We start from the raw sequence: 27,019 nt of genomic DNA, 5'->3' as shown, positions 1-27,019 counted from the left end.
CTTGTCTACAGGTGTGTACCAGAAACAAAACAGGACGTTGACCGTAAACTGTACTCCAGGGTCCGAAGGATGAATTGACGAATAATTTTTGTTTCCACGTTCGTTGTCTGTTAGGCATCGGCAACGGCATTGTGGTACCGACAAGCGACGTCATCATCGGCCAGAACTTCCGACTCTACCGGGGCTCTGGGAACGGCATCTACTACACCGGAGGAACGCTCGCCGCTTTCGCTTTTCCACCTATCTTGCACATCTTGCTAAAGGTAGGCCCTGTTCGTGAGCTGTCTGCTGTGGTTGCAAAGCCGTTGTGCCGCGGCTGCGTACAAGGTCGCTGCATTGGCGTCCGCAATAGATGCATCTCTGCTGCAGGCCAAATAAAAAAACACAAACAATAAAAGAACAACTGTTTTATCATTTTTAGATGCGTGTTAAAGGAGAACTCAAGGGTTTTACAGCGCAGTTGTTCTTCCCGTTTTGTTGGGACGTCTCGGTGCAGTTTGCTCGGTTGATCACTCGATAGGCAAAAAGAAACAGTCCTTGTTATCGTCGTCGTATCCGCAGACGTTGAAAATTTGACAACAAGCTGAATGTGAGCCACCATAACGTCTCGAGTGCGGCGTTGCAACACAAATGAATGTTTTTCAACAACAACAAACAACGATAACGATAATGTCAACACGAAAGGTGTATTTTCCGCTCAGATAAGTTTGGTAGTCAACTTCCACGTAAGCTGCGCTTACGTGGAAGTAAGCTGCGCCTAAATTAGCCAATACACCTTCTGTGATCACCTGCCAACATTCGCTCGCCATTTTGAGTTGATTGTCGCATTATTTTCGTGAGAACGTAATTTAATTAGTGCAAAATGCAACTTTTAAATCTTTAGTCGACATATTTTAAGTGTTTTTTTTTAATTGCCAGCGACGGCAACAGTAACTCGGTCGATCGTACTAAAGTTCAAATGCCGTGGGACAAAAGAATATGAAAAATTGCGGGGCGGGGCGCGGGTGTTCTGTGGCTTTGGATACAGGTCAGTTGACAGACGTGCATTTGATGCCAGCCCACGCAAATCCACGAATGCGCGGGTACTCAATGTCAGAGTAGCTGAAAGAAGTAGCGACAATCTCTAAGGCATTGAGGCGGTCGATAGGCAGAGTAAACCTTCTGCTGAGATGCGTGTTTCTTCCCAACGATATGCGGTTACAAGAGGCAATGACGTGGCGCATGTGTAGTGAAACCGTGTGTAGGGCCGTGGTTCTTGTGGCTTTTTGTGGGCGTTGGCAAAAACGGGAATGGACATCGCTATGTCCATTGCACCTGCAGCTGTAAACAGGTATCCAGCCCTTCGTGACGACAGAATCCGCGCTGCATGTGGTGCGAGATTTTCTCACCGCCCACTCTTAATCTGGTTCCACGTAAGATCCACTTAGTAACTGGAACTTTTTTGCAAAAAAGTTCCAGTTATATATTTGGAACCGTGTTCCACATATCCTGAAAATTATGTGGAACAGTGCCCCACATATTTTTGCAACTAAATTATGTGGATCGGTGTTCCAAATAAAAGTATGCGGATCACTGTTCCAAATAAAATGGTAGTTTAGGTTACTGGAACATTGATCCATGTAAAATGATTATGGAATTTATCCGGTGCGCCGTTCCAGGTACCTTCAGGCCAGCTGTTTATATGAAACTGTGTTCCTATAGGCATTGGGAAGCTGTCTATGGGACTCCACTTTTCCAATATTTCTGCTTTCCTGTCGGTATACACCGAGGTCATATGCCAGGCTAGCGGATGCATTGGTATCAGCAGGAAACCGCAACCACCATTTTAACACAGCCTTGATATATGACCCGCAGTGATACCAACAATTGGAAAGCAGAAACCACCGCAGCAGTGTGGTCCCTGACAGTTCCCAACAGTTGCCTATCGGAGCACAGTTCTATATAAAAGTTGGTCTGAGGCACCTAGAGCGGCACAGTCTTTGGCTTCACCCGCAGAATCCTGTTCTGACTTTCAGCTGCATGTAAAAGAAACAATATACTTGCAATAAAATACGCACGAAACCAACTATTATGACTCATACACTGCTTTTCAATATACTATACAACTTTATTGGGTGTTAGTATGCATACATTTCAGATTTGAATAGCTGTCTATTTTAAATGACACAGGAAATGACAAACGTACAAGGAATAAATACCATAACGATAACACTAGGCTCCAAGTGGCATTTTCACATATTCACCTTTACTCAAAAACATGGTTTATAAAGACGGTATTAGGGGCAACTGCTTCACAAATAAATTAACGTGTGCGTCTACCGCGGCACTGACACAGACATTATACAACAGTGAGCATCAAATATGCTGTCTTATCAGATAAACCAAGGTAATTCAAAGGCGGAATGACTCATTCCGCTTGCCATACTATGTTTACGCATAACTGTTTGGGAAAATGCAGTTGGCTATTAAATTGTAGGGAAAGGCCTAAAAACAAGCCATACATGGTTGTATTATCACAAACCTACAACAGTGCAGTGCAAGAGTTTAGGAAAACAACGCTCGAGCCAAGATTAACTATAAAACATTTTGACACGAGAGGTCACATGTGGCAGTATGCCACCATTAAAACATGAATATTAAAGATAGTAGTTTCCTGACACCAGACGTAAGTGTAACATCAAGCTATTTGTAGGCAAAATAGACTTTATGAGCGTCCTGAAAAGGCCTTTGACTTAAGGCACGTTACTTGCCCAAACAATTTGTAGTTGTTTAAAATATTTCATCCCAAAAAATCTCACAAAAGCCAGCGTGAATCTTATATAATTTTGCAAACCAGGTAGCTGGAAGTATGTTACACATATTAAAATTTAACAAGCAGACTAATTATATACGTCATCAATTCAAGCGGGAACAAGTCAGACATGGTCGCGGGTTCGATTCCCGGCCGCGGCGGCCGCTTTTCTGATGGAGGCGAAAAGCAAAAACGCCCGTGTGTACGAGATTTCGGCGCACGTAAAAGATCCCCAGGTGGTCTAAATTAATCCGGAGCCCTCCACTACGGCGCGCCTCATCGCCTGCGTTGCGTCGGCGCGTTAAACCCCACCATCATCATCATCAACAAGTCAGACATCCTTAAGAAGCATACAAGCCAGCGTTGAATCATACAGGTGACCAGTTTTACAAAGCAGACTTGAAAGCATTTTTTCCAGCCTCAACATTTTACCTAAGGTGAAATTCACAGTTGCGTGTTATAAAAACCCTCCCGTCTTGCTATCAGTGTAATTGTGACCAAAGCCTTGCTTCTGCCAAGCAAGAAATGCAGCTTTGTTCAAAGAAGAAAACTTGTTCAAGCCAAATACGCACATTTTCAATTCTTCTAGGTCATGGGTGTCAGCTCATATCCGGTACTAAAATTTATCAATGAAGGCGGAAGCCATCTGCGTAAATAACCACTGTCACTTTTGCATCAGCAGCAGCACTGCCATGAAAAAAATATCATGAGCTACACTTGCATAATAAGGACGTTACAATGCGGTGCCATGAATTACATTAACACCCACTATAGATTCAAAGGCAGCCTGAGCATTGTGCCAATGATGAAAAATAAGGCACGACTTCAATGTTCAGTTGACATGAAACTTGCATGTGAAAGTAACTTAAACCTCTTCATCTGATTTCACCCCCTTCATGCCTTTCATCTGACCTCCTTCATGCCTTTCAAGAGATACTTTAACCTCTACCAATAATTTAAAATCCCAAGTAGTGTAGAGCTGCACACTTCAAGTACTATTTCAACAGAGACTCCAACTTAAATGCAACCAGGCCACTGTCAAACTTCTCATGATTTCCAAGAACTCCCCGCAAAAGTCCCAAGAACTCTCCAAAGGCACACAACCATATGAACATGATTGCACGATGAAAAAGATGACATATGCGGAGAAGAGGATGACCACATCCTGAAGTGACAATGCAGGCGGCGAATCCGTGATGTGTTTCTTGCGGGCAATATTGATGCCGCCAGTCCCTTCTCTCAGAATAACCGTGCCTCGAGAAGACTTACTGCTCACCTCATGTACCTTCAAGGAAACAAGAAAATGTTGTTACATGGTTGCTTTAAATGAGTGAGTTGCTTAGTCCCTTTCATAACACAGTAATTGATTTAAAATCAGTGATTTCTTGGGTTTTTTCTGGGAGTGCTGCTAAAGGTGAAAGTGCGCTAAACAATATCACCACAGACAATCAATGAAATTGCCTTGATTCTGGAAAGTATCTAACTTTGCTGCCTCGGTATCCTCCTGAATATAAGGTTTTTTATCCTTGAGAGGTTTCGTTTATTAATCAAATAATAATTACTATAATCACCTTTCGGCATTATATTTCACACATCTTCTCTCTGCAAGAAATGTTCTCTGTACTGTATAATGTGCTCCCTAAAATGCTGTAGTGAAACTGGCTTATTATAGCTTACAGCTAAATGATGTTTCTACCACAAAGAAATAAATGGCCAGTCATAGGAATTCATAAATATCGCACTGTGGCAAAACTTTTTGTAGAGTTCGTTCCCCCTAAAATATTTCCCTCTCGATATGTATTACCTCCATGGTTCATAGTGGTATGAGGCAGAAGTTGAGCTGACTAATGCTGAACTAGGCTGTTGCACAATTTTCTTATAAATCGCAACTATAGCACATTTTCTTGCAGACGTCACTTTCTGTGCTCTAAACAATTCCCTTTAAAAAAATACCCCTTATTTAACCACCTGTGAAAATCCAATGCAAGCTTTACTCATGCTACGCCTGTATTTGGGAGTATTTTTGGTGCTACGGGCGTATTAAAAGCGGGAAATTTAAATCGTCAGTTGCCACCGTATTGTTGTAGCAGCAACCACGTTGGGCGTGTCCGTGGTGCTGGCAAATCACAACAACTCTCAAGGTGTAAAAGCTAAATATTTACAAAACTAAAATACAAAATAGTGTTTTTTTTGGCCACTGTTGGAGCATCCGTAATAGGCGGAATGTGAACACAATGGCTAAAATATTGGCGTTCACGATAACTTCTTAACACTGAGATTTTATAAGGACGAACAGACCCAGAAATTGAGTATCGCAAAAACAAAATGCCAGCTTACCCAACCAAAATTAAGACCCGGGTGTTTCTGCCAGGGCCGTCTCAAAGTGCACTTCCAGGAAAGTTTCGCTAACGTGTTCCGAAAAGCTCCTACTGTCACCTTGAGCCACAGGCCAAGCTGTCACTGAAAAGAAGTTTCAAACCATTAGTTATAAAGAAACTGCCTAAAAACGCGCAATGAAAGACCCAAAAATGGCAGTGCGTACTTACTTGTAGAATGCAATGATTTCATCCCGTGCAAGAGCTTTAATGTGTTGCCTTCTGATGATACACTTCCAAGAATGTGTCCAAATACAATTAAAATGGCCATATGCATTCCTTGTACCACTGTTTAAGGTCTATCTTCGCCCTATTGCCAAGAAAATAAACAGTACAAAAATATCAGAGAATACATTTATGCCTTGCTTTACCCAGGGAGCACGAGAAAATATTGAACAATGTCTGATTCGTTCCACGAAAGTAGAATGTCTTTTTTACAGCGGAAGCACTGGTAATCTATCCTTGATAAACAATTTGAGATATGAAAATATTTGAACATACTTTAAGCTCACATGTCCTTGGTCTATGCGAACTGGTGAATATCTGCACAATATGCACAACTCAAAAAGTACTCTTTTGTGGCTTATGAGCTCCACAGGGCATTCATAATCCGCCACACTCTCCCCGATGACCCTTCAGCATGCCAAAGATGTCTCCAGCCAGTGAATGCCACAGCCATGACTTTGCAGGAGCATGTAAAGAAAGAAAATAATTTGGTTTCATTTTTTTTTGCAGAGGAACAAAAACATTTGTCACAACCTATCAGTGGAGGGCCAAATGTCTCCACAGTCAGCCATATACTCTTTTTGAACAGGTCATAGAGTATGAATCCAGAATGTAGCAATCTGCTTTTGCCGTATAATTTCTACGTTCAAAGGAGAACAGAAATGGATTAATGTTTGGTGCACATCATGATGCAACAACTTTGCACCCGAGCGTTTTGAAAATTATTCCAACTCTCGAGCTGCCACTGACATTGATAGCATAAAATGGCAGGAATGGATTATTTTTAAACTTACTTTGTGACGTTAAAACTTTCTGCGTGTTTCCACCTGCCTTCCCCTCCACAAAAGGAACGTTTTGTTCCTACGCTACTGCTCAGACAACCACTTTTCCTTGCATTTCACTACACGTCAGGGAGCCAACTAACGTTGACTAGTGTAAATAGACCATCTGAATTCATCGAAGGGATTGGAAGAAACAAGGAACAACTACACACACAGCACAGATAAACGTAAGCAGTGCTGCCGCCAACGCCTTGAACGCACGTCAACATTAGGCGGAATAGCGTGATTAGCACAGTAAATTTATGGCTCTCAGAAGACCAACACAACGCAATTAACACGGAAGTTTAAAAATACCGATACGTCTAAAGACAGACGCTCCGACAAACATGTTGTGCAGTGTGCGCGCGTGAGACAATAGCGTGCGACTAACCCGAGAAGATTCAGTACCGCTGACAGCTACAGCAACCGTCAATATACAACTAAGCAACACCACACCATAAGGCGACATGCACACTCGAGAAATGCGCGCACCAGCCACTTTCTAAATAGCACTAGCTAACGTACGCAGTCAGAAATGTCCAGCCGACTCCGACCCACAAACACACAAGCTTAGTGAATAACGGCCGCAAACGTTTCTCGCATCGAACAGGCAGCGGAGCGGCACGTTTATCGGACTCAGTGATGAACAAGTCAAAGAACAACAACCGTTACCAGAACATAAATAAGCAGCACTGACCTTTTTTGCGTCTCCCGGCAAAACTTCACTTCGTCGAACAGTAAATACAGCCCGAGGACATGAAGAAATCCGCAGTCTCGCGCCACAACCAAACTGGTAACAGTTCCCGCCAGTCTGACCGACAGTTTATTTAGTACATCAGGCGCATAACGCGAGCAATCGAGAAAACCGCTATAGAAGGCCACTGGTGGCGCTGCATGCGGATGAACAAAAACTAGCTTCCGTAAACGTTGAGATGTAGGGGCGCTGCTGTCGTTAAAAGTGTTCACGCAGTCCCGTTTTTCCCTCATCGTCGTTGTACCCGTTGCCGTCCCACTATACCATGCATCAACGCAAGCGGCGCTTCCTTGTATTCTTTCCTCCATGCTGTCAACGCATGCGCACGGCATGCCGCACTGAAGTGGCGGTCGTTTCGTAATCGTTTCGGCCAACTTTTTCTTCCTCCGTGCCTTTGGCGATGCACGCCGTGGCCAGTGACCAGTCCGCGGAAAAGATCACAAGCTCGGCACCCTTGATCGCTTATATTTGCTTCGGAAAATGGGAGTAGGCCTGAGTAGGCCTCTAAGCGGACATCTACGCTGCTCTGAGGCTGGAACAAAGAGCTCAGATATTAGCCTATTTAACACGTTAGTTGGGCTAAAGTTGTTTCTCTCCGCGGTCCGTGAGCGCGTGCGGTATGTGTGCATAAACTTTGATGATAGCGTTATTTCTTTCTGTGCAGTGAAAACAAAACGACGCTTCTTTATTGACTGCGTTCTCTTGACAAGTCTTTCCAATACCAATAATATATACTGCGACGCTCTTTGATACCCACGTTATAGAAAACTACTTCCGCATAGTGAATCCAGTGTGAATACTCGCTAATTAGCGAGTAATAATAGATCTGCCCATTTTCCAGCAGTTTTTCTTCATGAACACCAATAGTGCAAGAAAATGGCAACGGGGGGACCAGCAGGAGAAGGCAGGTCATTCGGTGAACTTGAATTACTACAGCAAGTAACAAAATTAGGGTAACACTGCGAATTTTCGCGATACTGCAATGCATAATTTGAAATAAGAATGCCATTTCAGTATAAATATATAGAATGTAAGGCAGATACCACGGGGTAGATTTAGTTCTCCGGGTTTTGTGTCATTCTCCTCCTGCAAAGAGGCTTTCGTTTTTGCTTGTGAAAATTACTAGCCGGGACGAGACAAAATACAAAAACTAACTTCTAAGCATATAATTGCATGCGTAGCATGATGTATGTGGTGTAAAATGTGACGCAGTCGGTTATCATGTATGTACCCCATCACAACATAAGTAACGTGGACTAAGTGCCATTGAGCGCGTACTACACCACAGCGAGATGATGACTGAGTGTTGAACAAAAACTGCCGTTTCTGCGACGCTTTGTAAACCAAATGCATAAAATGTCATGGCCTCAACAAGTATTTCGTAATGAAGATGTTCACAAAAGCACCACGAATTCTTCAGCGCTATAGCAGCTATGGCTTTGTCCGAACGGCATATGGGGAAAGGGAAGACGTTTAGTCTTTCTCAAATTGAAGTCACTGGTGATTTTGTACTTGACGCCTCAAATTAGAAAAATACGATGTTCACGAAAGCGGTTTGGGTGCCGCAGAACACCTGGAAATGGGTTCCTGCAATTTCTTCTTTTGCCTAAGATATCCTCCTCTCGACATTTTTAATGCTTTGTACGGCGTTGACAAAAAAGTGGGATTTCGTTTTCTGTCAAAGAACATCACTAAAACTACAGCTTAGCCGTATTATGGAAGTTAACTGCTGCAAGGTAGTTTCATAGATGTCGGCGAAGTTCATTAAATTTTATGTGCGGTGTGCGCGTGTATATTAAATGCGCACGTGCATCTTGGGTCAAGAAGCACCTAATATATATGCGGTTCATTGTTCCAGTTGATGCATGAAAGAGTGCATACTTCGCTGCCGTGCACGAGTTATGTGGAACAAGAAACGAGCAAAAAATATACAAACGCACTCTCCCCAACCGTTTACTGGGACATAAGTGGAACAGTAACCGGAACCGCCGACATCGCATGACCACATTTCTTCGGTTCCAGATAAAAACCACGAACATAAAGAAAACAAGCTGACGGTTCCAGATAAGATCCACCTATGTGCCTCGTTCCACTTATTCTTTCGTTCGGATCCACATAAAATATATGGATCACCCTTTTTAACTGGAACCTATATGGAACCAGATTAAGAGTGCCGCAGGGCCATGAAAACGTTCATTCACGTATGACGCTTTACTGAATTACACGGCTAAATTTTATAAGCAGGTTTGTGTTGTACACAGTCGGCCAATAGTGCTCCTTAGTTTTTGGCACAGTTCTTTTGTGGTTTCGCTGATTGATTGATGATGTAAAGACCTGCGTATTGTGGCTGATGTTTTGTCTTACCTTCCGCTGACCTCCTTTGGTCGCCTCTGCCATAGTGCAGAACGTCTCTGGTCTCTGCCAGAGTGTCCCTCAGCCAGCCGCTTCTTGTGAGATTGCAACTGAGCGACGTGTTAGGCTCCTGGTCTAGTCCCGAAAGCGCATTTTGGGCAACCAAAGCACTTCTGGCTTTCTTGCGAAGCACGCTCTTATACCAGTCCGTAAACCACTCTACGTATGCGGGCACATCTTCATCATCGCCAACATTGTAGTTTTCAACACTATTTCTCATCCATCCGGTGTAGCAATTTTTTTGCTAGGCTAACCTGGCCCATTTTATTAATGAATATTCTTCCTCCCCATCCATCTCTCCCTCTCTGTACAGGAGTACGGCTTCCGAGGCGCTTTTCTCATCACGGGGGGACTCATGCTCAATGGTCTGGCAGCCTGCGTCTTCTTCGGCACGCCTCCATGGGCGACAAGTGCGGCAGGGAGCGCAAAGGTCTCTCCACAGGGGACGAAAGCGTCTGAGGAAGTTCCAGGTAACACCAGAGAAACTGCGGGCATGCATCGCTAATGTTGGTTCAGTTCTAGTATATGTAGCTTAGTCTGAGTATATTCGGTTGGATCGAAAAGGTTATCAAATCAGATCAGCTTTATTTCGGACGTGAATACTGGAACACAGAAGACCCACGAGGTAATGCAAAAGGAGGCAAGAACATCTTCCAACGTCAATTAGGTCTGGCGTTTACATGTAGGACAGCAGCGTACAGCATGCGGTATCAATTACCACATCACCATCACATCGACAACGGTAGTAACTTGGGAACCGTGTACACAATATATTTTCATGAGTAAGGCCGGTTCTTTACGGGATGAGCCGAGGACACTGAATCCCGCCGGTTAATACCCGTCTTGTTGAAGGCTACAATATCAGGCGGGGCTGCAGCAGAGATATGTCATTGTTTCTGGAGACGTACCCATAAGAGATGGCTAAAACGGTATATTAGGCCGTCAGATCGAAGCGTTTTTATGCGTCATCATCAACGAGCTCGAACCAGCTTAACTCCGATCTGAAATAAGCGCCTGAGAATTCACATCAGCCGATGAACATAACTCCGGAGTAACTTATGTGCATCCCTATATTAAGATTTAGCAACTCCGAACGGAAAGTTATATATTTTGTTTGGTTTACGTATGAGTCGATCTGATTTTTAAAGAGGCCCACAACTAACTGAGATGGACATGGGATATTCACCAAGGGCACCCAAGGTCGGCACCATAGACAAAGCAGATGTGTTACTTATCTGTGCTTTGTACTTCGCATTTTTATTTATCTATACTACTTGCTAATACGTATCCCTGAACAGTATTTAATGGCTTAAAGTAGCGAGGAGGGGACTAGAGTTGCAAATTAGGGTTTCCTTCTGTTTCCAAAGCACAAAGTACAGAAAACATACTGGACATCTGCCAATCAACAGCAAAGCCACCTTGGCGCCTTATATCGACTTAGTTTGAAGGGCGCGAGTAATATATGAATGTTCCGGAAATCAAGAGATGCCACAGAAAATGTTCTGTGCATACTTAAAAAATAATATTAAGTCCACCACGTAAGCGTCCTAATTTGCTTACTATGCTTTATTGCTTAAAAAAAATGTCTTTCACGTTTGCAGTGGCGACAATCAACGATGCGTACAAGGCAGCAATCGAACCCGCAAGCTCGCCTGACAAGGGAGTGAATGGCGTTAACCACAACGAAACCAAACCGGAATTCAAAAGCACGGTGAACTCGGGAACGATCACCCAATCTTTCGGTTGCAATGACAGGACTTGTCCAAGCGAACCAGCGGACGCTGCTGTGGTTCACAGGGGAGACAGCCCTACAGAGAACGGGTCCTCTACGACCGTGGACATTGCGAGAGCAGTGGTGAAGTACGAGTTCCCGCCATCATCTTCGCCAAAGCATACTCGAGGTCCCCGCTCCAACCTTCTGAAAAAACTAAAGCATGGCCCTGGTGACGTGCCAGAAGGAATACAAGTGATCAACATGCGACAACTTCACAATGACCTTAACGGTAGAGGTGATTGTTCGCACGGACAGTTTGACGAATGTTTAGAACGGCAAATGGAGGTAACACTAAATGGAAGAGCTACCGCGGTAGAAGATGCAACGACGAGTCGTCGGGGATCGGAACCAGAGACAACGTCTGCTCCACCGGACTCCCAAGGACACTGGACCTTTCTCCGCTCGCCCGTCTTCTACATGGTAGCCGTGACGTGTGTCTTCTCAGTCTACAGCCTCCTGATACTGATGATACTCGTGGACTTCGCGGAGGAGAAGGGCTTCACAAAGCGTGACGGGGCCGTGCTTCTCTCGTTGACTGCCATTGGCGACGCGTCCGCGCGTCTGATCTCCGGCTTCTTGTCGGACAGGAAGTTCTGCGACCGACGGACGCTTCTGGGCGGGAGTGCGCTGCTGTCGGGTGCGCTGTGCGCGACGCTTCCGTCGATGCATGCCGACAACTACGCGCTGGCGGCCACCCTGTGCGTGCTATTCGGCTGGTGCAACGGCAGCGTGATCGTGCTGTTCGGCCCCGTGCTCGCTGACCACGTGGGCGTTGCCAACCTGGGCCTCTCAGGTGGAATCATCCGGTTTGTTATGGGCCTGGTATACCTGGCCTGCCCGAAGATCACCGGTGAGTAATGTTGCGAATACCTTCTGCACTAGACGAGACTGCCGACCAGCAGCAGGCAAATCATGTATGGTTGTTGCTTTTTAACAGCGCAGCTGTTTAGCAATTCGTTGATTTCCGCGTTTCACAAAACTCATTCATCATCATCATCATCATCATCATCATCACCACCACCATCATCATCATCATCATCCTGTCTACACCCACTGCAAGGCCAAGGCCTCTCCCACAGATCTTTTTTCCGGTCCTGTGCTAACTGCGACCAATTTATCCCCGCCAACTTCTTGATCTCACCTGCCCACCTAACTTTCTGCCGCCCCCTTCCACGCTTGCCTTCTCTAGGGACCCACTCTGTTGCCCTTATTGACCAACGGTTATATTGCCTTCGCATTACATGCCCTGCCTGCGTCCACATCTTCTTAATTTCTGCTAATATGTCCTTAACACGCATTTGTTTCGTGACCCACTCCGCTCTCTTCTTGCCCCTTAATGTTACACCTATCATCTTCTGTTCCATTACTTTCTGAGTCGTCGTCAATTCGAGTTGAACCCTTTTAGTGAGCCTCCAAATTTCTGCCCCGTAGGTGAGTACCGGTAAGATGCAGCTGTCGTACACTTTCTTCTGCAGGGACAATGCTAGGCTGCCATTCATTATCTGAGAATGCCTGCCGAATATACTCCACCAAATTCTTATCCCTCTAAGTATCTCTGCCTCATGGTTGGAATCCGGGGTTACTACTTGGCCTAAGTAGATATATTCGCTTAACGAACTCAGTATAACAGTACAAAGGAAAGAAATCACCGGTACCGGCAGGATTCGAGCGTGTGTCTGGTAGAACAATGAAGTTCGAGTCAGTCGTCTTGCCCACTCGGCTAGAACCGCTTTTTTTCTTTATTACCTTTTGGTTCTCGGCTACAACCGTGAGTTAGCACCCGTGGGTCAAGCGGCTTACTCACTCGACTTTCACTGTCGGGAAAGGAATCGCGGCACCTGCTCGACGCAGAACACGTTATAGAGTACATGTTGCACCGGCTGGAGCCTAGTTTCTGCGTGCGCGTTCTGTTCGTTCATTCTGCTTCTTCGATTTGCTTCTTCTTCGCCATTATAACAACAAAGATGGAGTAAAGGTCGTAGCGGCAGCGAAGAAGAAGCAAATCGTCTGCAATCGTGGATATAAACCTTTGGGGTGGTCGGGAAGGTTGCGCATAGCTTCACTGCATTCAAGCCTTACGCGTTAGTGTTAGCTTCCGTCATTTTTTTTATTGCACGGTAAAATTAGCAGGGATAGGAAGGGCTTCCAAATTACAAATAAAAAAACAAAATCAAATTGGCTATTTTGCCTGGGACTGTGGGGAGGCCTGCACACACAGAATGCTCCAGAAGTGGAGGGACGGGAAGAACAAAAGAAGAGTAATAAATTGGCAAAAAAATGTGACAATTTGTAACGCTGTCTAATTTACAGTGCGTACAGTGCGCCAAAATTTTCTAGGCCACGCCGACCGTGACCGGAGCAGGGACGCGGCCAGGCAGGGACACTGCGGTTTCCGTTGTGGGCTGGTTGCGCGGCTAAAAAGAGCTAAAGGAACTTTTGCTCTTGCTGTCGTATTGTGGATGGACCGACAAGTGCAGCGCGCGGCCGGTTTCTCAGAGCAGGTTAACTTCGCTTCAGCGCAGGCACTTCGCGCAGCACCTTTCCGACCAGCCATACTTTGAAAGCAAGAGCAGAAGTTCCCCATATATCGTTAGCCGCGCAACCAGCCGGCAGCGCAAACCGCAGCGCCCCTGCCTGGACGCGCACCGTGGCTTACAAAATTTTGACAAAGACTTCACGTGCTATCTGTCTCAACTTTTCACCCGGTTTAGAAGCGCCTATATTAGGACTCTACCAAGAGCACATATATGGTTACCGAAATAGGTCTCGCAGCGGCTCTGAACAAATCGGTTTCGAATTCACGAATGATACTGTACAGCAACGAAGTAACGCTGGAAAGTGGTCGGCCGAACTACGTGTTTTCCCCAGCGGAGCACGGGTGCTATTCAGACGCTTGTATATGTGTCGTAAAACGTGTAGTACGTCTGGTACACCTGAAACTCGGGTCAGTGCCAACAGAGATCGAGATACCATTGGTTTTAAGCGCGAAAGAACCCTTGCCTACCTGCCTAGATTTTTCCTTTCTATGAAAACTCTTCGCAGCTTGAAAAAAAATTAGATCCACTCTGTGAAGGCGGATGCCCAGTGAAGTGGTATAAAATACACTTTACACACATGGTTAGAGAACGTTCACGTATTTATTTTTTTCATCGCTTCGTTATGGTAGTGGCGATGGCTCTGTGACTAGCTCATGAAACTTGGATCGTATAGAGTTTCATCCTGGGAGACAAACATGGGGATGCCAGTTATCTGCCGCAGAGGCCCATCATCACATGTACCGACAGCAGACGGGAATCCCACAGCCTCTGCAACTTCACGGGGAAGTAATTGCGATAAGTAAATGAAACTCGGAGTAATGATAGAATCGTCTTATCGGCCAATCTTCACGTAAGTGCTTTTAGGAAAATTTTGTTAAATCAGAGTTACAGCCGTTTTCTGGAGAGTGTTAGCGGTAAGGCTGACTTTCCCGCAAGGCCCTTCTTGAGCATTGCCGGACACATAGTGAAGTTTCAGTATCATTGTTCATTTGCATAGTTTCGGTGCTACTAATCGTCGTCATATGCATCGAAGAGGTTGTCGTCTTCACGGCGAGTGGTGGATGCAAAGTCGTCCTCAGAATTGTAGACTTCCACCAGCTTTTCGTCATCGACTCGAGGCAGCGGTGGCGGGATCTTCAAGTAGTCATGGGAAGGACTGGCACACTCGTAGCCATATCTCCTATTTTCGTAATGGCTTCTCAAGAATGCGTTTGCTGCAGTGACCTCTCCCAAGCAGGGTGTGTGTTTAGCTTTAGCATTAGCGCGGGAGTTTTGTTGTTTTTAAATGCGCAGTAGCGCTTGACGACAGCGCTGGAGTTTTTTTTTTCTTTTTGCTAAAGCCGCTCGGGGACTCGGCGATCGCCGCGTGGCAATTTTCTCGCTCCTCGGGGTTTTTTCCAGTTTCTTTTTTTTTGGTAAATCCACTGCGCCTGCCGAGGACGCTCTGCGGTAGCCACGACGAGCGCGCTAACGAGCGCTCGGCATTTTTTGGTATTTTTTCTTGCAACGGCGAAGTGACGGTTTGTACAACAAAGAGAGAAAGGGTGATGCCACATTAGAAAATTGTAATTACCCCGGACGGGTATGCGTCAAGTACTTCAAAGGTCGCGAGCGTCCCCAAGTGGTCCGAACTGGTTTTGGAAGAGGAACAGGTTTTTCTGCCGGTTTGGCTCTCGTTCGCTGTTCTCAGCGCTACATTGCCCATAAACCTAGCACTGCTCATCTCAACTGCTTCACTACCTGGTGACATTTTGGTGGAGGTGCTTGTCAGCCAATACAAGCTCCGCTTGTTGTTGCTGTTGATAAATGTTTATCGAAGCGTTCATTGTGAGTGGCCTTCATTGTGCCGTGGCCACCGCTCTTTCCCGAGACTTCTGGATAAATTGCGTCTCAATCAGGCAGCTGGTCAGCTCGCGCTCCCGCTGGTCTAAGGAGGGGGAAATGATGGGATCTGGGTGGTAGGGACAAGCCGAGACTAGGTAGTATGCGGTGTTCGGGTTTTTATAGGTTGGGCATTCATAGGGGTACATAATTAAAGATATGTTATGTAGAAATGTTGTGTTGTAGTACGTCCGGGTTTGTAGCGGACGCCAAAGGCGTGCGTCGTTGGTGTTGAAAGATGGATGAGAGGGGAGGGGGTGGATAAAAAAATTGGCCGCGTATCTGCTCCTTTCGTCACAAATGTCGTCAAAAGACGATAGTCTTTGTGGACATTTACCTAGGAAATGCACCCTTTTGCTTTCCCGCTCACCTCTCATGCTGTTCCTGTACCGTCGCGCTCATTCCAAGGCAAACACATAAAGGTTTGCGCAAGACGATTTGAATTTACCGCGTTCCACTGCCACAGGCCGAGTTCCTCGATGCCAGCGATGCCGTACGGCGGAGACGCGCGTGAATGGAGGCGGCCGACTAGAAGGTCTATAGAGCCGCGTGGCCGTGCTTCACGTGCGTTCCAAGAGAATGTGCAACCTAGCTAGTGGAACCTTTCGTTGCTGTTGCCGCGTGATTTTTCCTATGCCGCCAGAAGGCGGCGGTTTTCTGCAGTAGATGGAGAATATCATTTGCTATCGAAAAACCAAGCATCCATAAATTTTTTAATAAAGGAACAGTGTAAATATCCCTTGTGTACTAATTTCCTGTCTTATATTTGCGTAATGCCTTGTTTTTGTTCAACAAAGTTGACAAGTATGAACACATAACCCGAGCTTAGACGTTTACATGTGGCTGTGAGCATATAAGACTATAGCGCAATATAAATTTTACTTTGGCCGGGTGGCTGAATCGAGTCAGACATACAGACAGACCAAAATTTCTGGGTTTAAGTAGCCCAAGAAAGTCTATCGTCTTAAATAGCAATCCGAGGCCAATACGGAACAATCAGTGTGGGCGCGCTGGTTAGTTCTCGTGTCTGCGCGTTGGGCGGTGGGGCAAATGCACCTTTAACGAATTTGAAACAGGTCGTTATTGAATGTTTTTTTTTCATAAATGTCACGATTGTCTTTCTTTCAGGGTACTTCAAGGACGAGGTTGGTTCGTACAACGGACTGTTTTACCTCATCAGTATTGGCAGCTTCCTCGTGGGTCTCATGTGGACAGTCGAACTCATCCATCGAACTCTTCGCAAGCGGAGGACAAATGCTGGACATTAGAGTGGATAACCTGCTCGTCTTCACGTGGGTGCGCTGTGATAACACGAACAGATCTGAGCACAGTGCCCGCTTGGCGGGATGGTGATTACGATGACTGCACGACTTTCAGACGTGATGTAGTATGCAGTGCTGGCAAGCTGAAATTATTTTGTTGCTCATTCTTCTACAATAAATATTTTTATCACAACAGGAAGTCGATTATATGTCGAGGCTTTTTGACAAGGTTTCAATTTCTTTATTTCCACCGTGGATATCACATAAAAGTGAAGGAGCGGCTTAGCGAGCCCGCGGCTCCTTTTGCATCACACTAAACTTTTTTACGCCCTTTTGGCCAAAAAAGGTGTAAAATAATTGAAAAAAGGGTGTTGGGAGGCCCTCACACCCTTTTTCTTGAATCTCCACACCCTTTTTCGTAGCTCTCCACCCTTTTTGCGTGAAAAAAAGGGTGTTGACCAACCTCAACACCCTGTTTTTAGGAAGGGTGTTGAAAGGGTGTGGGAAAGGTGTTCAGTTCTTCATTGATTGAGGCCATGCATGCAATATAATTTCAAAAAGACATCCCATTGCACCATCCTCCCAACCTCGTCAAAAATTTTCAAAAGAAAAAAAAAAAGCTGCCAAATTCAATAAAAAGCATCGGCAGCACCGACGTTGAAACAGGAAAAAATATCAGCCCTTGCTTGTTACGACTTCGACAGAATAACACTCCCCCTCCCACTTTTTGTTTTCTACAGCCTTGCACGGAGCACAGCACAGCCTTGAACTGTGACATCTGTATCATCATTCCGTCGTTCCCTGTTCCTCTCCTGCCCCACCAGCACAATCATAGCCCTCTCTGACAACAGTCATTCTCGTCACTCAGTGGAGTTATAACGTACTAGCAATCACAATTTTATTCCATTCTTATTGTTAGCGACCGTAAATATTGTGTACAAATGCAATAAACAGACCACATAGTTTCTCCTGCAGAAACAACGTTGGAGAACAAGGCAGATATCAAAAGAAAACAAAAGTTGGGGAGGTAGGGGCATGAAATCGGGCGCTAAATAAACAGACGCCAAATAATAATACGATTACTTACACTAGAACACTGCCAAATTTCATTGCGCAGTGTTATCTTACTATCTGCTGCTTTTTTTAACGTTCAAATCGAGCGCCAAAAGCTTCAGTTCGCGTTTTGTGTTTGTAAACTTTAAATATCTAAGCTTCTTTATTATAATACACACAATAAATAATAAACCTAAAGATTATGTTATATTCAGTAAAAGAGGCAATTATTTATTGTTGTCGTTTTAATTTGTTTACGCAACTCCCTGCCAACGGCCGATTCCCTGAGTACGGCGCGCGGCGGCGTGGCCGGATTCCGGAACAGATACCCCGTGACCCGTCTTACGTGTTTACAGTGGTGTGCGGTTAAACAAGCGCAGTTATTATGATTAATTGGGCACCTCGTCGTCTTCGGTTGTGTCTGTCGTGTTCGACTTCGCGATGGAGTATTTGAGAACAACTTTGCCACCTGAAGACGGCTAATTTCGTTGGCGCTTGCCTCTGAACGTCGCTCGCTCTTCTGCGTCGGCTCCTCTCGGTAAGCTGTCTCGTCACATTTGCCGCCTTTCTTGTCACTGGATGTCGTTTGTAGCTGTCATCGCCGCTTTAAGGATTCGTTAACAGGAGCACGCGTGTGTGAATTGTTTAACTGAACTGGCGAGGTTGAACCTAGAGGGCTCGTCTCTAGAAAGGCGATGTGCGAAAGATTGTGGTGCTTGCATTGAGCGCTAAACACACTGGCGCTCAGTAACGCCGTGGCGCTCAGTAACTCAGTAACGTTTCCCATTCCGCAGCACTATATTGAACAGCTTCAGAGTTCACCACTGCGAACCACGTCTTACGCGTAGTTTATCAGAACACGGGCGGCTACTCCTCTAAACTGTGCTGCGCAGCGTTTTCGGCTTCGTTGATCACCGCAGTCGTTTGTGCCGTGTTGGGAATTGCGAGGGAGAATCGTTTGCGAGCGAATGTGCGCGCCTCGCAAGCTTCGTTGCGTTTGCGGCGAGCCACCTCACCATGTGTACGGTGCCGCGGTACGCGGGCAGTGATTTTGGCTGAATGTTGTGTTGCCCGAGACGTAACATTCGTGCACCTAATCATTTCCATTCTTGCATGTGTGGTAATCATGTGTCATCCCGTTTTAGACCTCTGGACGGTCTGAGCGCATCACGTCCCTCCATTCAACCGGACAAGAGCCACAAGCATTGTCAACAGTGTTTGGCCGCCAGAACGTAAGTTTTCAAACACAGTTTTGGTAGCACAGTGGGCTATCATACTTGAATATTGTTCGATCACTTGCATGTACAAGTTCTCTCCCCCGTAACAATTATTGGTGTTTCATGCATAACCTAACATGTAGGCGCTCAATGGCAACCTTTATTGTTAATTTCGGAAAACTCAGTTTCACCCAAAATCATAATGTGGGCGTAGCAGTTAATCACCATGTATACGAACTTCCTGGTGTTAGTCATGTTTACGGTGAAGCCACATTTCTTAGGTGGTGACACAAAAATGTTATTACCTTTGTAGTTTAGTCTTCGATAAAGCCTTACCAGTTCTGTTTTCAGCTATTTTTTGGATGTTTATCATGTGAATTGACAGTCCTTGCAGTCCACTTTTTCAAATAGTTATGTAACTGCCTGTACCATTTAAACATGCCTGATTGGGGTTCTGAAGGCTGCGATTTACGCACGCTAGTGCTGTACCGCCAATAAACAAACATCCTTCCACAAAGAAAAAGATTTGAAAAATGTAAAGTATCCGCAGCATTATTCTTAACTGGAACATGCTAATTGTTAGGCCTGGGGCTTTTCCTGAAAGCACTGTGGATGTTATGAGAGAGGAAAACCACTCAAACACATCTGCCAAGGCCGTTGCTGCTCCAAGATGCGTGCAAGCATTGAGTCTTCTGAGCAATACATTACACCCTTTTTTTTAAACAACCGACGTGCATGCTGAACGTACTCCTGATTGGGCGTTTGCCAGGCGCAAGGAATTTTTTTTCGGGGGGGGAGCCGTGGTCGACCAAAAGATGGGACGGGGAAATATGTAGGCAAGGCATCTTGCGCGTTGTTTTGCAAACGATGCTTGAAATAACTGACTTTAACATGCGATTTGTGTATGCTCAACGCTAACTGTAAAGCCCACCTTAAAGGAGCCATGAAGAGAAAATGCAAGTTGGTTTTATTCGAAAGATTTCGTGTTTTATAGTGCCCCCAGCGCTTGTCTGGATACAAACGGTGCTTTATTCACTGAGAAATTAAACAATTTAGGTTAAAATTTTGATTTTCCCGCTCAATCGTGCGTTTTCGTGGTCCCAAATGACATCACAGGAACCGACCGCTCTGCAGCCTAGAGTACCTTCATTCACGCATCCGCCGTACAGGGCAGAGACACGTATACGCTGGCGCCGCCATTTTCGGTTGCTCGCTCGCCGCCGAAGCAAGTCATTGTGTCAAAACCGCGCTAAAATTATCGCCGCAACGCGGTTTACTGAAGAAGTTTGAATCATATTGTCTGTTTCGCGTTGCTAGGTCTCGTGGGAAACGAAAAGAATAACGCGTTGAGCCTGTTGGCCCAATTGCGGCGGCACGGGACCGTTCAAAGGTTGTCTCCACCCTGTACAGCGGTGTTGGTTTGTTCCCGCGTTTTTTTTACGTTCTGTAACCTAGATGGCGCCACCATACCGTGGCAAGCGTTTGGTTTGTTTTTGCCCGCATTTAAATCTGGCTTGTTTTTGTTCTGGGAGAAAATATTCGTTCCCTGAAACAGTGCTCGCTCGACAAATGGGGTCACGTAAGACACCGTTGCTTGCGTCAATCGGCCAGTGTCGTCTGAGACAACCCCAAGCCCCGTAGTGGTGTGCACAGCTAAACCAAGCATGCTGTGCGCAGTACGAACAGCAGAACGCATCAGTACTTCTATGTTTACATGTGCTTTCGTAACTTCCACTGTTTGTCCCATCATTCTTATTGCTTTGTAAAGAATGTGCCCTAAATTTAAGCGCAAATCGCTCATTCGTCTAGTTTGTAAGCTCTACCTAATTGGCGTCTGCTTCTGCCAGCCTCCGCCAATCGCAGAGCTTAGCTCATGTGACATTATAGGTTCTGTTGCGGGAAATGAGCTGGTGGGTCGTATGACCATTCCCGTTTTTCCTAATTATGTAGCTTATTTGAGCGAAGTTTACGTTAAAAGTGGTGTCAGTATGATTCTAACGAGACAATCTTTTGAATGAACCAAACTTGTGTTTTCTCTTCATGGCTCCTTTAAGGAGCTTAGATGGTGATGATAATTAGGATCACCTAAATTCCCGTTCGCTGGTCTATGGGCAGACCACGGGCGAATCATTCGTCCGCAGAGCAGGTGGTTAGGCGGACCCGCGCTCGTGAGCGTGATCATGAGTGCGCTCGTGAGTGGCGCGCGGTCCCCGAAGTTCGTCGGGAGGAAGTGGAGGCCAACACTGAATGTTTGCTATCAAGATTCTCGTGTTTTAGATTTTCCTTTAGAAAAGGGACTATTAAGTTTTCTTGTCAGCTATGAAGTACAGTCGAGCACGATTTGAAGGTTATCGCGCCAGCATCGAGCGGCCAAGCGTGCCACGAGCCCACGGTTTCGTTTCGGAACCATGAAAATCGAGATTTCGCACTCTTCGCTCCCTTGTTGGCTGTTCCATGATACAACAATGGCCCGCACGACTGACTTGCCACCCTTTGGGTTTCAAGCTGTACATTCGTTGTTATCAACCACAGACTTGGACTTGGTTGCCCTTTATTACGCCGACGATAACGAAACTTGCATGGAATATTTGCTAAAGCTGGTGTTCTTTCTGCTTCGTTTGAAAGAGTAGCTTTCCCGCGACAACCATCGAATCGCAGTGGACTGTACATGCGGCGCATTCGTATATTATGGCGGTGAAGCTAGCAAACGTGCGTCTTCGTCCTTAAGTAATCGCCTTTTGTTATTTTTTGTGCTAGTAACGTGAGTAGTACACTTGCGCTAAGCAGAACACCTTATTGCACTGCTGTTGAATGTTGAGCTTGTTGCACGTTTCTTAAATTTCATTATATTTCTATCTGTTAAATCGAAACAGACATGGCTTCAGTAAAATTCCGGTTAAGCAAATACAGAATGCTGATTCTAACCAAGAGGGAGGTCAAGGAAACAGTGGAATAGTGCCAAAAAAACAAAGCTCCGCAATAAGGAGAATTGTGTAGTTTTGTTGATGTGGAGGAAATACAACATGGGCAGAGCAATGCTTTTTATGCAGCAGAAATTATGGATCTGCAATAGTCAATGAAATGCGATGTCAGTAGAAAAATAAACATATCAAGGATTGATAGTTGACTGAACAAAATACAGCGACATGCTCTGTCATGTGATTATACTTTGTACCAGTGTAAAGACAAGGAATGACACGCTCCCGACCACATGTAAGCCTATATGCGGCTTTTCCTGCTGTTCTGCCATTCCCCGGCCGTGCTGTTCCGCCATTGAAACAGTGGGGCTGTTTTGATCGGCTCGCGGCAGGTTCCCGGTGCTTTCGGTGTATCCGGCGCGAAATGCAGCCGGGCTGTATATATTGACAGGTACAGCATCTGGAGCGGGCGCAGGGATCAGACGTTGACATAGCCCTTGTTTTCAGCTTTATGTGAGCAAGAATGTCCTTAAAACTGCAGGTAACTTCAGGCGGTTTTTCAGGCTGCCTAAACCGCACCCCAGCCTTGGCATAAAACATTATGAAGAAGGGGGGGGGGGGGGAGCACCTGGACCCCCCCCGGCTACGCCCTTGGCGTGTGCTTATTCTTTCTTGCATCCACCACATTCGAGTCGTCACGTTGAATTGGGAATGCTGGAATCCAGCATATGCTGGCAAGATACGAGAGCTTGAACACAACCCACTTGCCCGCAATGAGTTTTCAAAGATCTCCACCACCTGAAGGTACTGAAGTGAGGTGTAAGCATTGCCTGAAAACCATTCCAGATAAGGGTACGAAATCATAGTTATGGGCCTTTCTCGCCCATTTACGTGTTTTGAACAAAAAAAGTGCCATTTAAAGGTAACACGTCGTTCCCTGCCGATTTCTGATGCCTGATTAAGTTTGTGGGCATAAATGTAGCAGCTTTCTCACATGTCTAACGTGTATGCGGGCTTGTTAGGAGTGAAGTAGGTAAAAATTGAAAGGTTTGATTGTAGTTGTGTATAGATTACCTACATTGTTTTCATTCCTAGAAAAGAAAAATTGAGGTAACCTGCCAATTGTTCTGCATTGCTGCATTTTATTATGCTTGTATGATTCGTAGAACCTGCAGGAGTTCAGCTGCTTGTTAAAGGAAAAATGAACAATGGTACAAAAAGAAGAGCATCTACTAAATAAAAATCTTCACAATCGCAGGATGCCAACGGTCCACCTACCAACTTGCGTCCTCCATTGTTTCTGCTGGCTGGAGCGGCGCATGGAGCATTTTTCAGCTTCTCGAAGTTTGTGATCAAGCGGTGCCCCAAGTGAAGGATGCCGCAGACGGATCTTCTGTTTTAATGCCACAATTTCATGTGCTGAGCACTTACTCGTAAGGCATTTTAAATATTCATCATCCCAGAGGGTATGTTACCTTCGTCTTGGGTGGAATGTGGCTGCAATCAGGTTATTTGTGACAGAAACAAGTGAACCACGTGGGGAGAGTCATTGAGGCCTTGTTGATTGCGCATGCTTCTGAAATAACGTTTTCATTCAGCTGAATACTTTCTAAATATTACAATTTGTGAACAAAATATGATAAAAGTCATGATTAGTTGTACTACAGTGCAGGAAAGAAATGCCAGCACATGTTTTAAGAGCCTCTTATATTTCAGGTCATTGGCTGGTGAGCAATAAAAGAGAACTCAAAATTGTTTAAAGTGAAATCAAATATTTGTTGTCACCAGTGCATGACCCGTAGTAAAAGCTATCTGGTCTCCCAATTTCAAATGAGACAGGAAATGCCAAAAAAATAAGGAAATAAACAAGACAGCTTGCTACAATAAACCAATTCAAAGAATTGCTCAATGTCCATAAAGTGGTTGCTTGCTACAATAAACCAATTCAAAGAATTGCTCAATGTCTATAAAGTGGTGATTCAGGCGGGTTAGTTCGGTGTTGATGAAATACAAGCAGGCACTCGCCTGGTCAAAAACAAATAAACAAATAAAGACATTTTGGGGCCCCTACTGATCCCTTGATCACAATGAAAGGGGGGTGAAAGGTCTCGATTATTTATAGGTTCGGTGGCGCAGAGTGCGCATGTGTATCTCGGGGAGATTACCCCGCGACCGGTTAATCGTGTTTTTAGTTGGTTGAATATGCACTGATTCTAAAAGTAGTGTCGACAGGCGCTTCTCTGATGCGATTATGCTTGCGGAATCCCAATTGATGACGTGGTCAGTAGCCAGGTGATGATCCGCCAAGGCATTTCAGCTTACATTGCCCTTTTTGACATCGTTCTGGTGCTATTGAATTCTTCTTTTAAAAATTTCCAGTGAACTATGTAGGATGCATCGCTATCCTTGCATGGAATTTTGTAGGCAACTCCGGGGAATCTTGATTTTTCTAAAGGGTCCTTCACGCATACCAGCTTCTGCTTAAGCCTGTTCGTTGGCACGTGTGCAGTTTTAACGCCATATGTGCCAAACACCCTTGCAAGAGCTTCACTGATGCCTTGCGTGTAGGGGACGGCAGCGCGTTTTTGCCTGTCTTCTTCAGGAACCCTTTCGGAGGAGGCAACTGAAGCCCGCAATTGTTGCGTCCTCACAAGCTTTGAAGGGTAGCCGTTACTGCGAAGGTCCTTCCTTACCACGGCTAGCTCTTGCTTGCGCAGACCAGGCTCAGAGCAGATTCGTGATGCGCGTGAGAAGAGTGCAGCGGCGACGGAGCGTTTTTGGCCTATAGGATGCGCAGAGTCGAACCCCAGGTATCTACCCGTGTGGGTCGGCTTTCGATACACAGTGGTTGTAAATCCTTTGGCCGACCGTCTCACAAGTACGTCGAGGAAGGCGATCTGTCCATTATTTTCCTGTTCCATGGTGAACTGGTTGCTTGGAACACAAGAGTTTAGATGCTCAATTAAAGGCATTACGTCTCGGTGGTGGATCACGCAGAAACAGTCGTCTACGTAGCAGACAAAAATCTTGGGGCCGTCTTGTACAAGCATAGCGCAGAATTTTCTAGAGCCTCTAAGGCAATATTCGCACAGACTGCTGAAATGGAATCTCCCATCGCTGTTCCAAACTGCTGCTTGTAACATTATACGTTGAAAACAAAACGTGTTCTGCAGGCCAAATTCCAGGCAAAATTACGCGGTCCGGAGTTGCAAGGATCTACTCGAGAACGATGCATCTCTGCCTTCACGTTCGCCAATTGAGACGCAAGACTTATATTGTCTCCTGGAATTTGGCCTGCAGAACACATATATTTTGTTTTCAACGGACCAGCGGTTTCGAACAGGGATGGGAGCTTCCGTTTCAGCAGTCTGTGCGAATATTGCCTTAGAGGCTCTAGAAAATTCTGCACTATACTCGTACAAGACGGCCCCAAGATGTTTGTCTGCTACGTAGACGACTGTTTTTGTGTGATCCACCGCCGAGACGTAATGCCTTTATTTGAGCATCTAAACTCTTGTGTTCCAAGCATCCAGTTCACCATGGAACAGGAAAATAATGGACAGATCACCTTCTTCGACGTACTTGTGAGACGGTCGGCCAAAGGATTTACAACCAGTGTGTATCGAAAGCCGACCCACACGAGTAGATACCTGGGGTTCGACTCTGCGCATCCTATAGGCCAAAAACGCTCCGTCGCCGCTGCACTCTTCTCACGCGCATCACGAATCTGCTCTGAGCCTGGTCTGCGCAAGCAAGAGCTAGCCGTGGTAAGGAAGGACCTTCGCAGCAATGGCTACCCTTCAAAGCTTGTGAGGACGCAACAATTGCGGGCTTCAGTTGCCTCCCCCGAAAGGGTTCCTGAAAAATACAGGCAAAACCGCGCTGCCGTCCTCTACACGCAAGGCATCAGTGAAGCTCTTGCAAGGGTGTCTGGCACATATGGCGTTAAAATTGCACACGTGCCAACGAACAGGCTTAATTAGAAGCTGGTACGCGTGAAGGACCCTTTAGAAAAATCAAGATTCCCCGGTGTTGCCTACAAAATTCCATGCAAGGATTGCGACGCATCCTAGATAGGTGAAATCGAGAGCATGATGGAATCCCGTCTGGCCGGGAGGGTACATTAGGAACGAAAAAGAGACGCCGACCAGTCCAAAAAAAACGTACTGACGTTTGGGCTTCCAGCACCGAAGCCTTGTTCACAATAAATGCATCACCAGAAGTGGGTCGTTTAAGTGGGCTTCTATAATCGCTGCAAAGAGCGTGAGTAGATCGGGTTTAGATTTCCGTCGTTACGATTGACTGTGTTAGATGTGGTCTGAATGATTAGTGATTCCAGATGTAGCCGTGATGGTCACTTTTTCTGTAGCGACGATTCTTGCATTGTCCCAATCAATCTTGTGGTCATTCACGATGGCGTTTGGCTAAAGCATTGTTGCGGACGCTTTTATTCTTTACTTCACGTGCGTGCTGCTGCCGATGATTCTTATAATTTCCTGATTCCCCGATATACACGCCGCTGCAGTCTGCACAAGGTATCTCGTATACCACACCTGGGAAGCGCTCCTTGTGCAAGCGGTCCTTGACTCTCACGAGCTCATGGCGCATCTTTTTGGCTGGAACGTGGGCCACCTGCACGTTATATTCCCGTAGGATACGTGCCAAACATTTACTTGTTCCTGGAAGGTAATGCACAGGAGCTCGCTTCATCGGGGCAGGAGGCACGTCCAGTTGTCCCCGTGGTGTCAGTTGGCGTTCTGTTGTGTTTTTAAAGTGCCTAGGGTAACCGCAGCTAGCCAGGTCGTCCCGTACCTTTGCCGTGTCCACCGCCGCATCCTCGGGCTTCGAGCACGATCTTTTCGCACGCTGCAGTAGCGTGCTAACAACAGCCGTCTTGCGGGAAGAGGGGTGCACGGAGTTGAAGTTTAGGTAGAGGTCTGTGGGCGTTTCCTTGCGGTACACGCTGAAACGTAGCCTCTGGTCCTGCCGAGACTCGAGG

General features: G+C 45.8%; 1 protein-coding gene and 1 long non-coding RNA gene across 6 annotated transcripts in view; both read left to right on the top strand.

The window, feature by feature from the left end:
* The window catches only part of LOC144145727 (monocarboxylate transporter 12-like), a 46,952-nt gene extending 29,913 nt beyond the window's left edge, over positions 1-17,039 (top strand). For all 5 annotated transcript variants that reach the window (XM_077677430.1, XM_077677427.1, XM_077677426.1 and 2 more), the window contains exons 4-7: positions 115-263; positions 9,692-9,848; positions 10,980-12,002; positions 16,699-17,039. In XM_077677430.1, coding sequence (XP_077533556.1) covers positions 115-263; positions 9,692-9,848; positions 10,980-12,002; positions 16,699-16,838 — 1,469 coding nt within the window. In that variant the 3' untranslated portion in view covers positions 16,839-17,039. The remainder of the gene's footprint in view (positions 1-114; positions 264-9,691; positions 9,849-10,979; positions 12,003-16,698) is intronic.
* A 1,156-nt stretch (positions 17,040-18,195) lies between these two features.
* Positions 18,196-24,099, top strand: LOC144145723 (uncharacterized). The gene is made up of 3 exons (XR_013317574.1): positions 18,196-18,423; positions 19,031-19,117; positions 23,279-24,099. It is a non-coding gene; the product is annotated as an uncharacterized LOC144145723 (long non-coding RNA).
* The last annotated feature ends 2,920 nt before the right edge of the window (positions 24,100-27,019 follow it).

This window comes from Haemaphysalis longicornis, unplaced genomic scaffold, assembly GCF_048455015.1.
Source record: "Haemaphysalis longicornis isolate Haplotype H1 unplaced genomic scaffold, Haemaphysalis longicornis Haplotype H1 scaffold_7, whole genome shotgun sequence".
NCBI classification, from domain to species: Eukaryota; Metazoa; Arthropoda; class Arachnida; order Ixodida; family Ixodidae; genus Haemaphysalis; species Haemaphysalis longicornis.
Note: the sequence above shows the minus strand (reverse complement) of the source record. Positions and strands in the feature narration are given on the sequence as shown.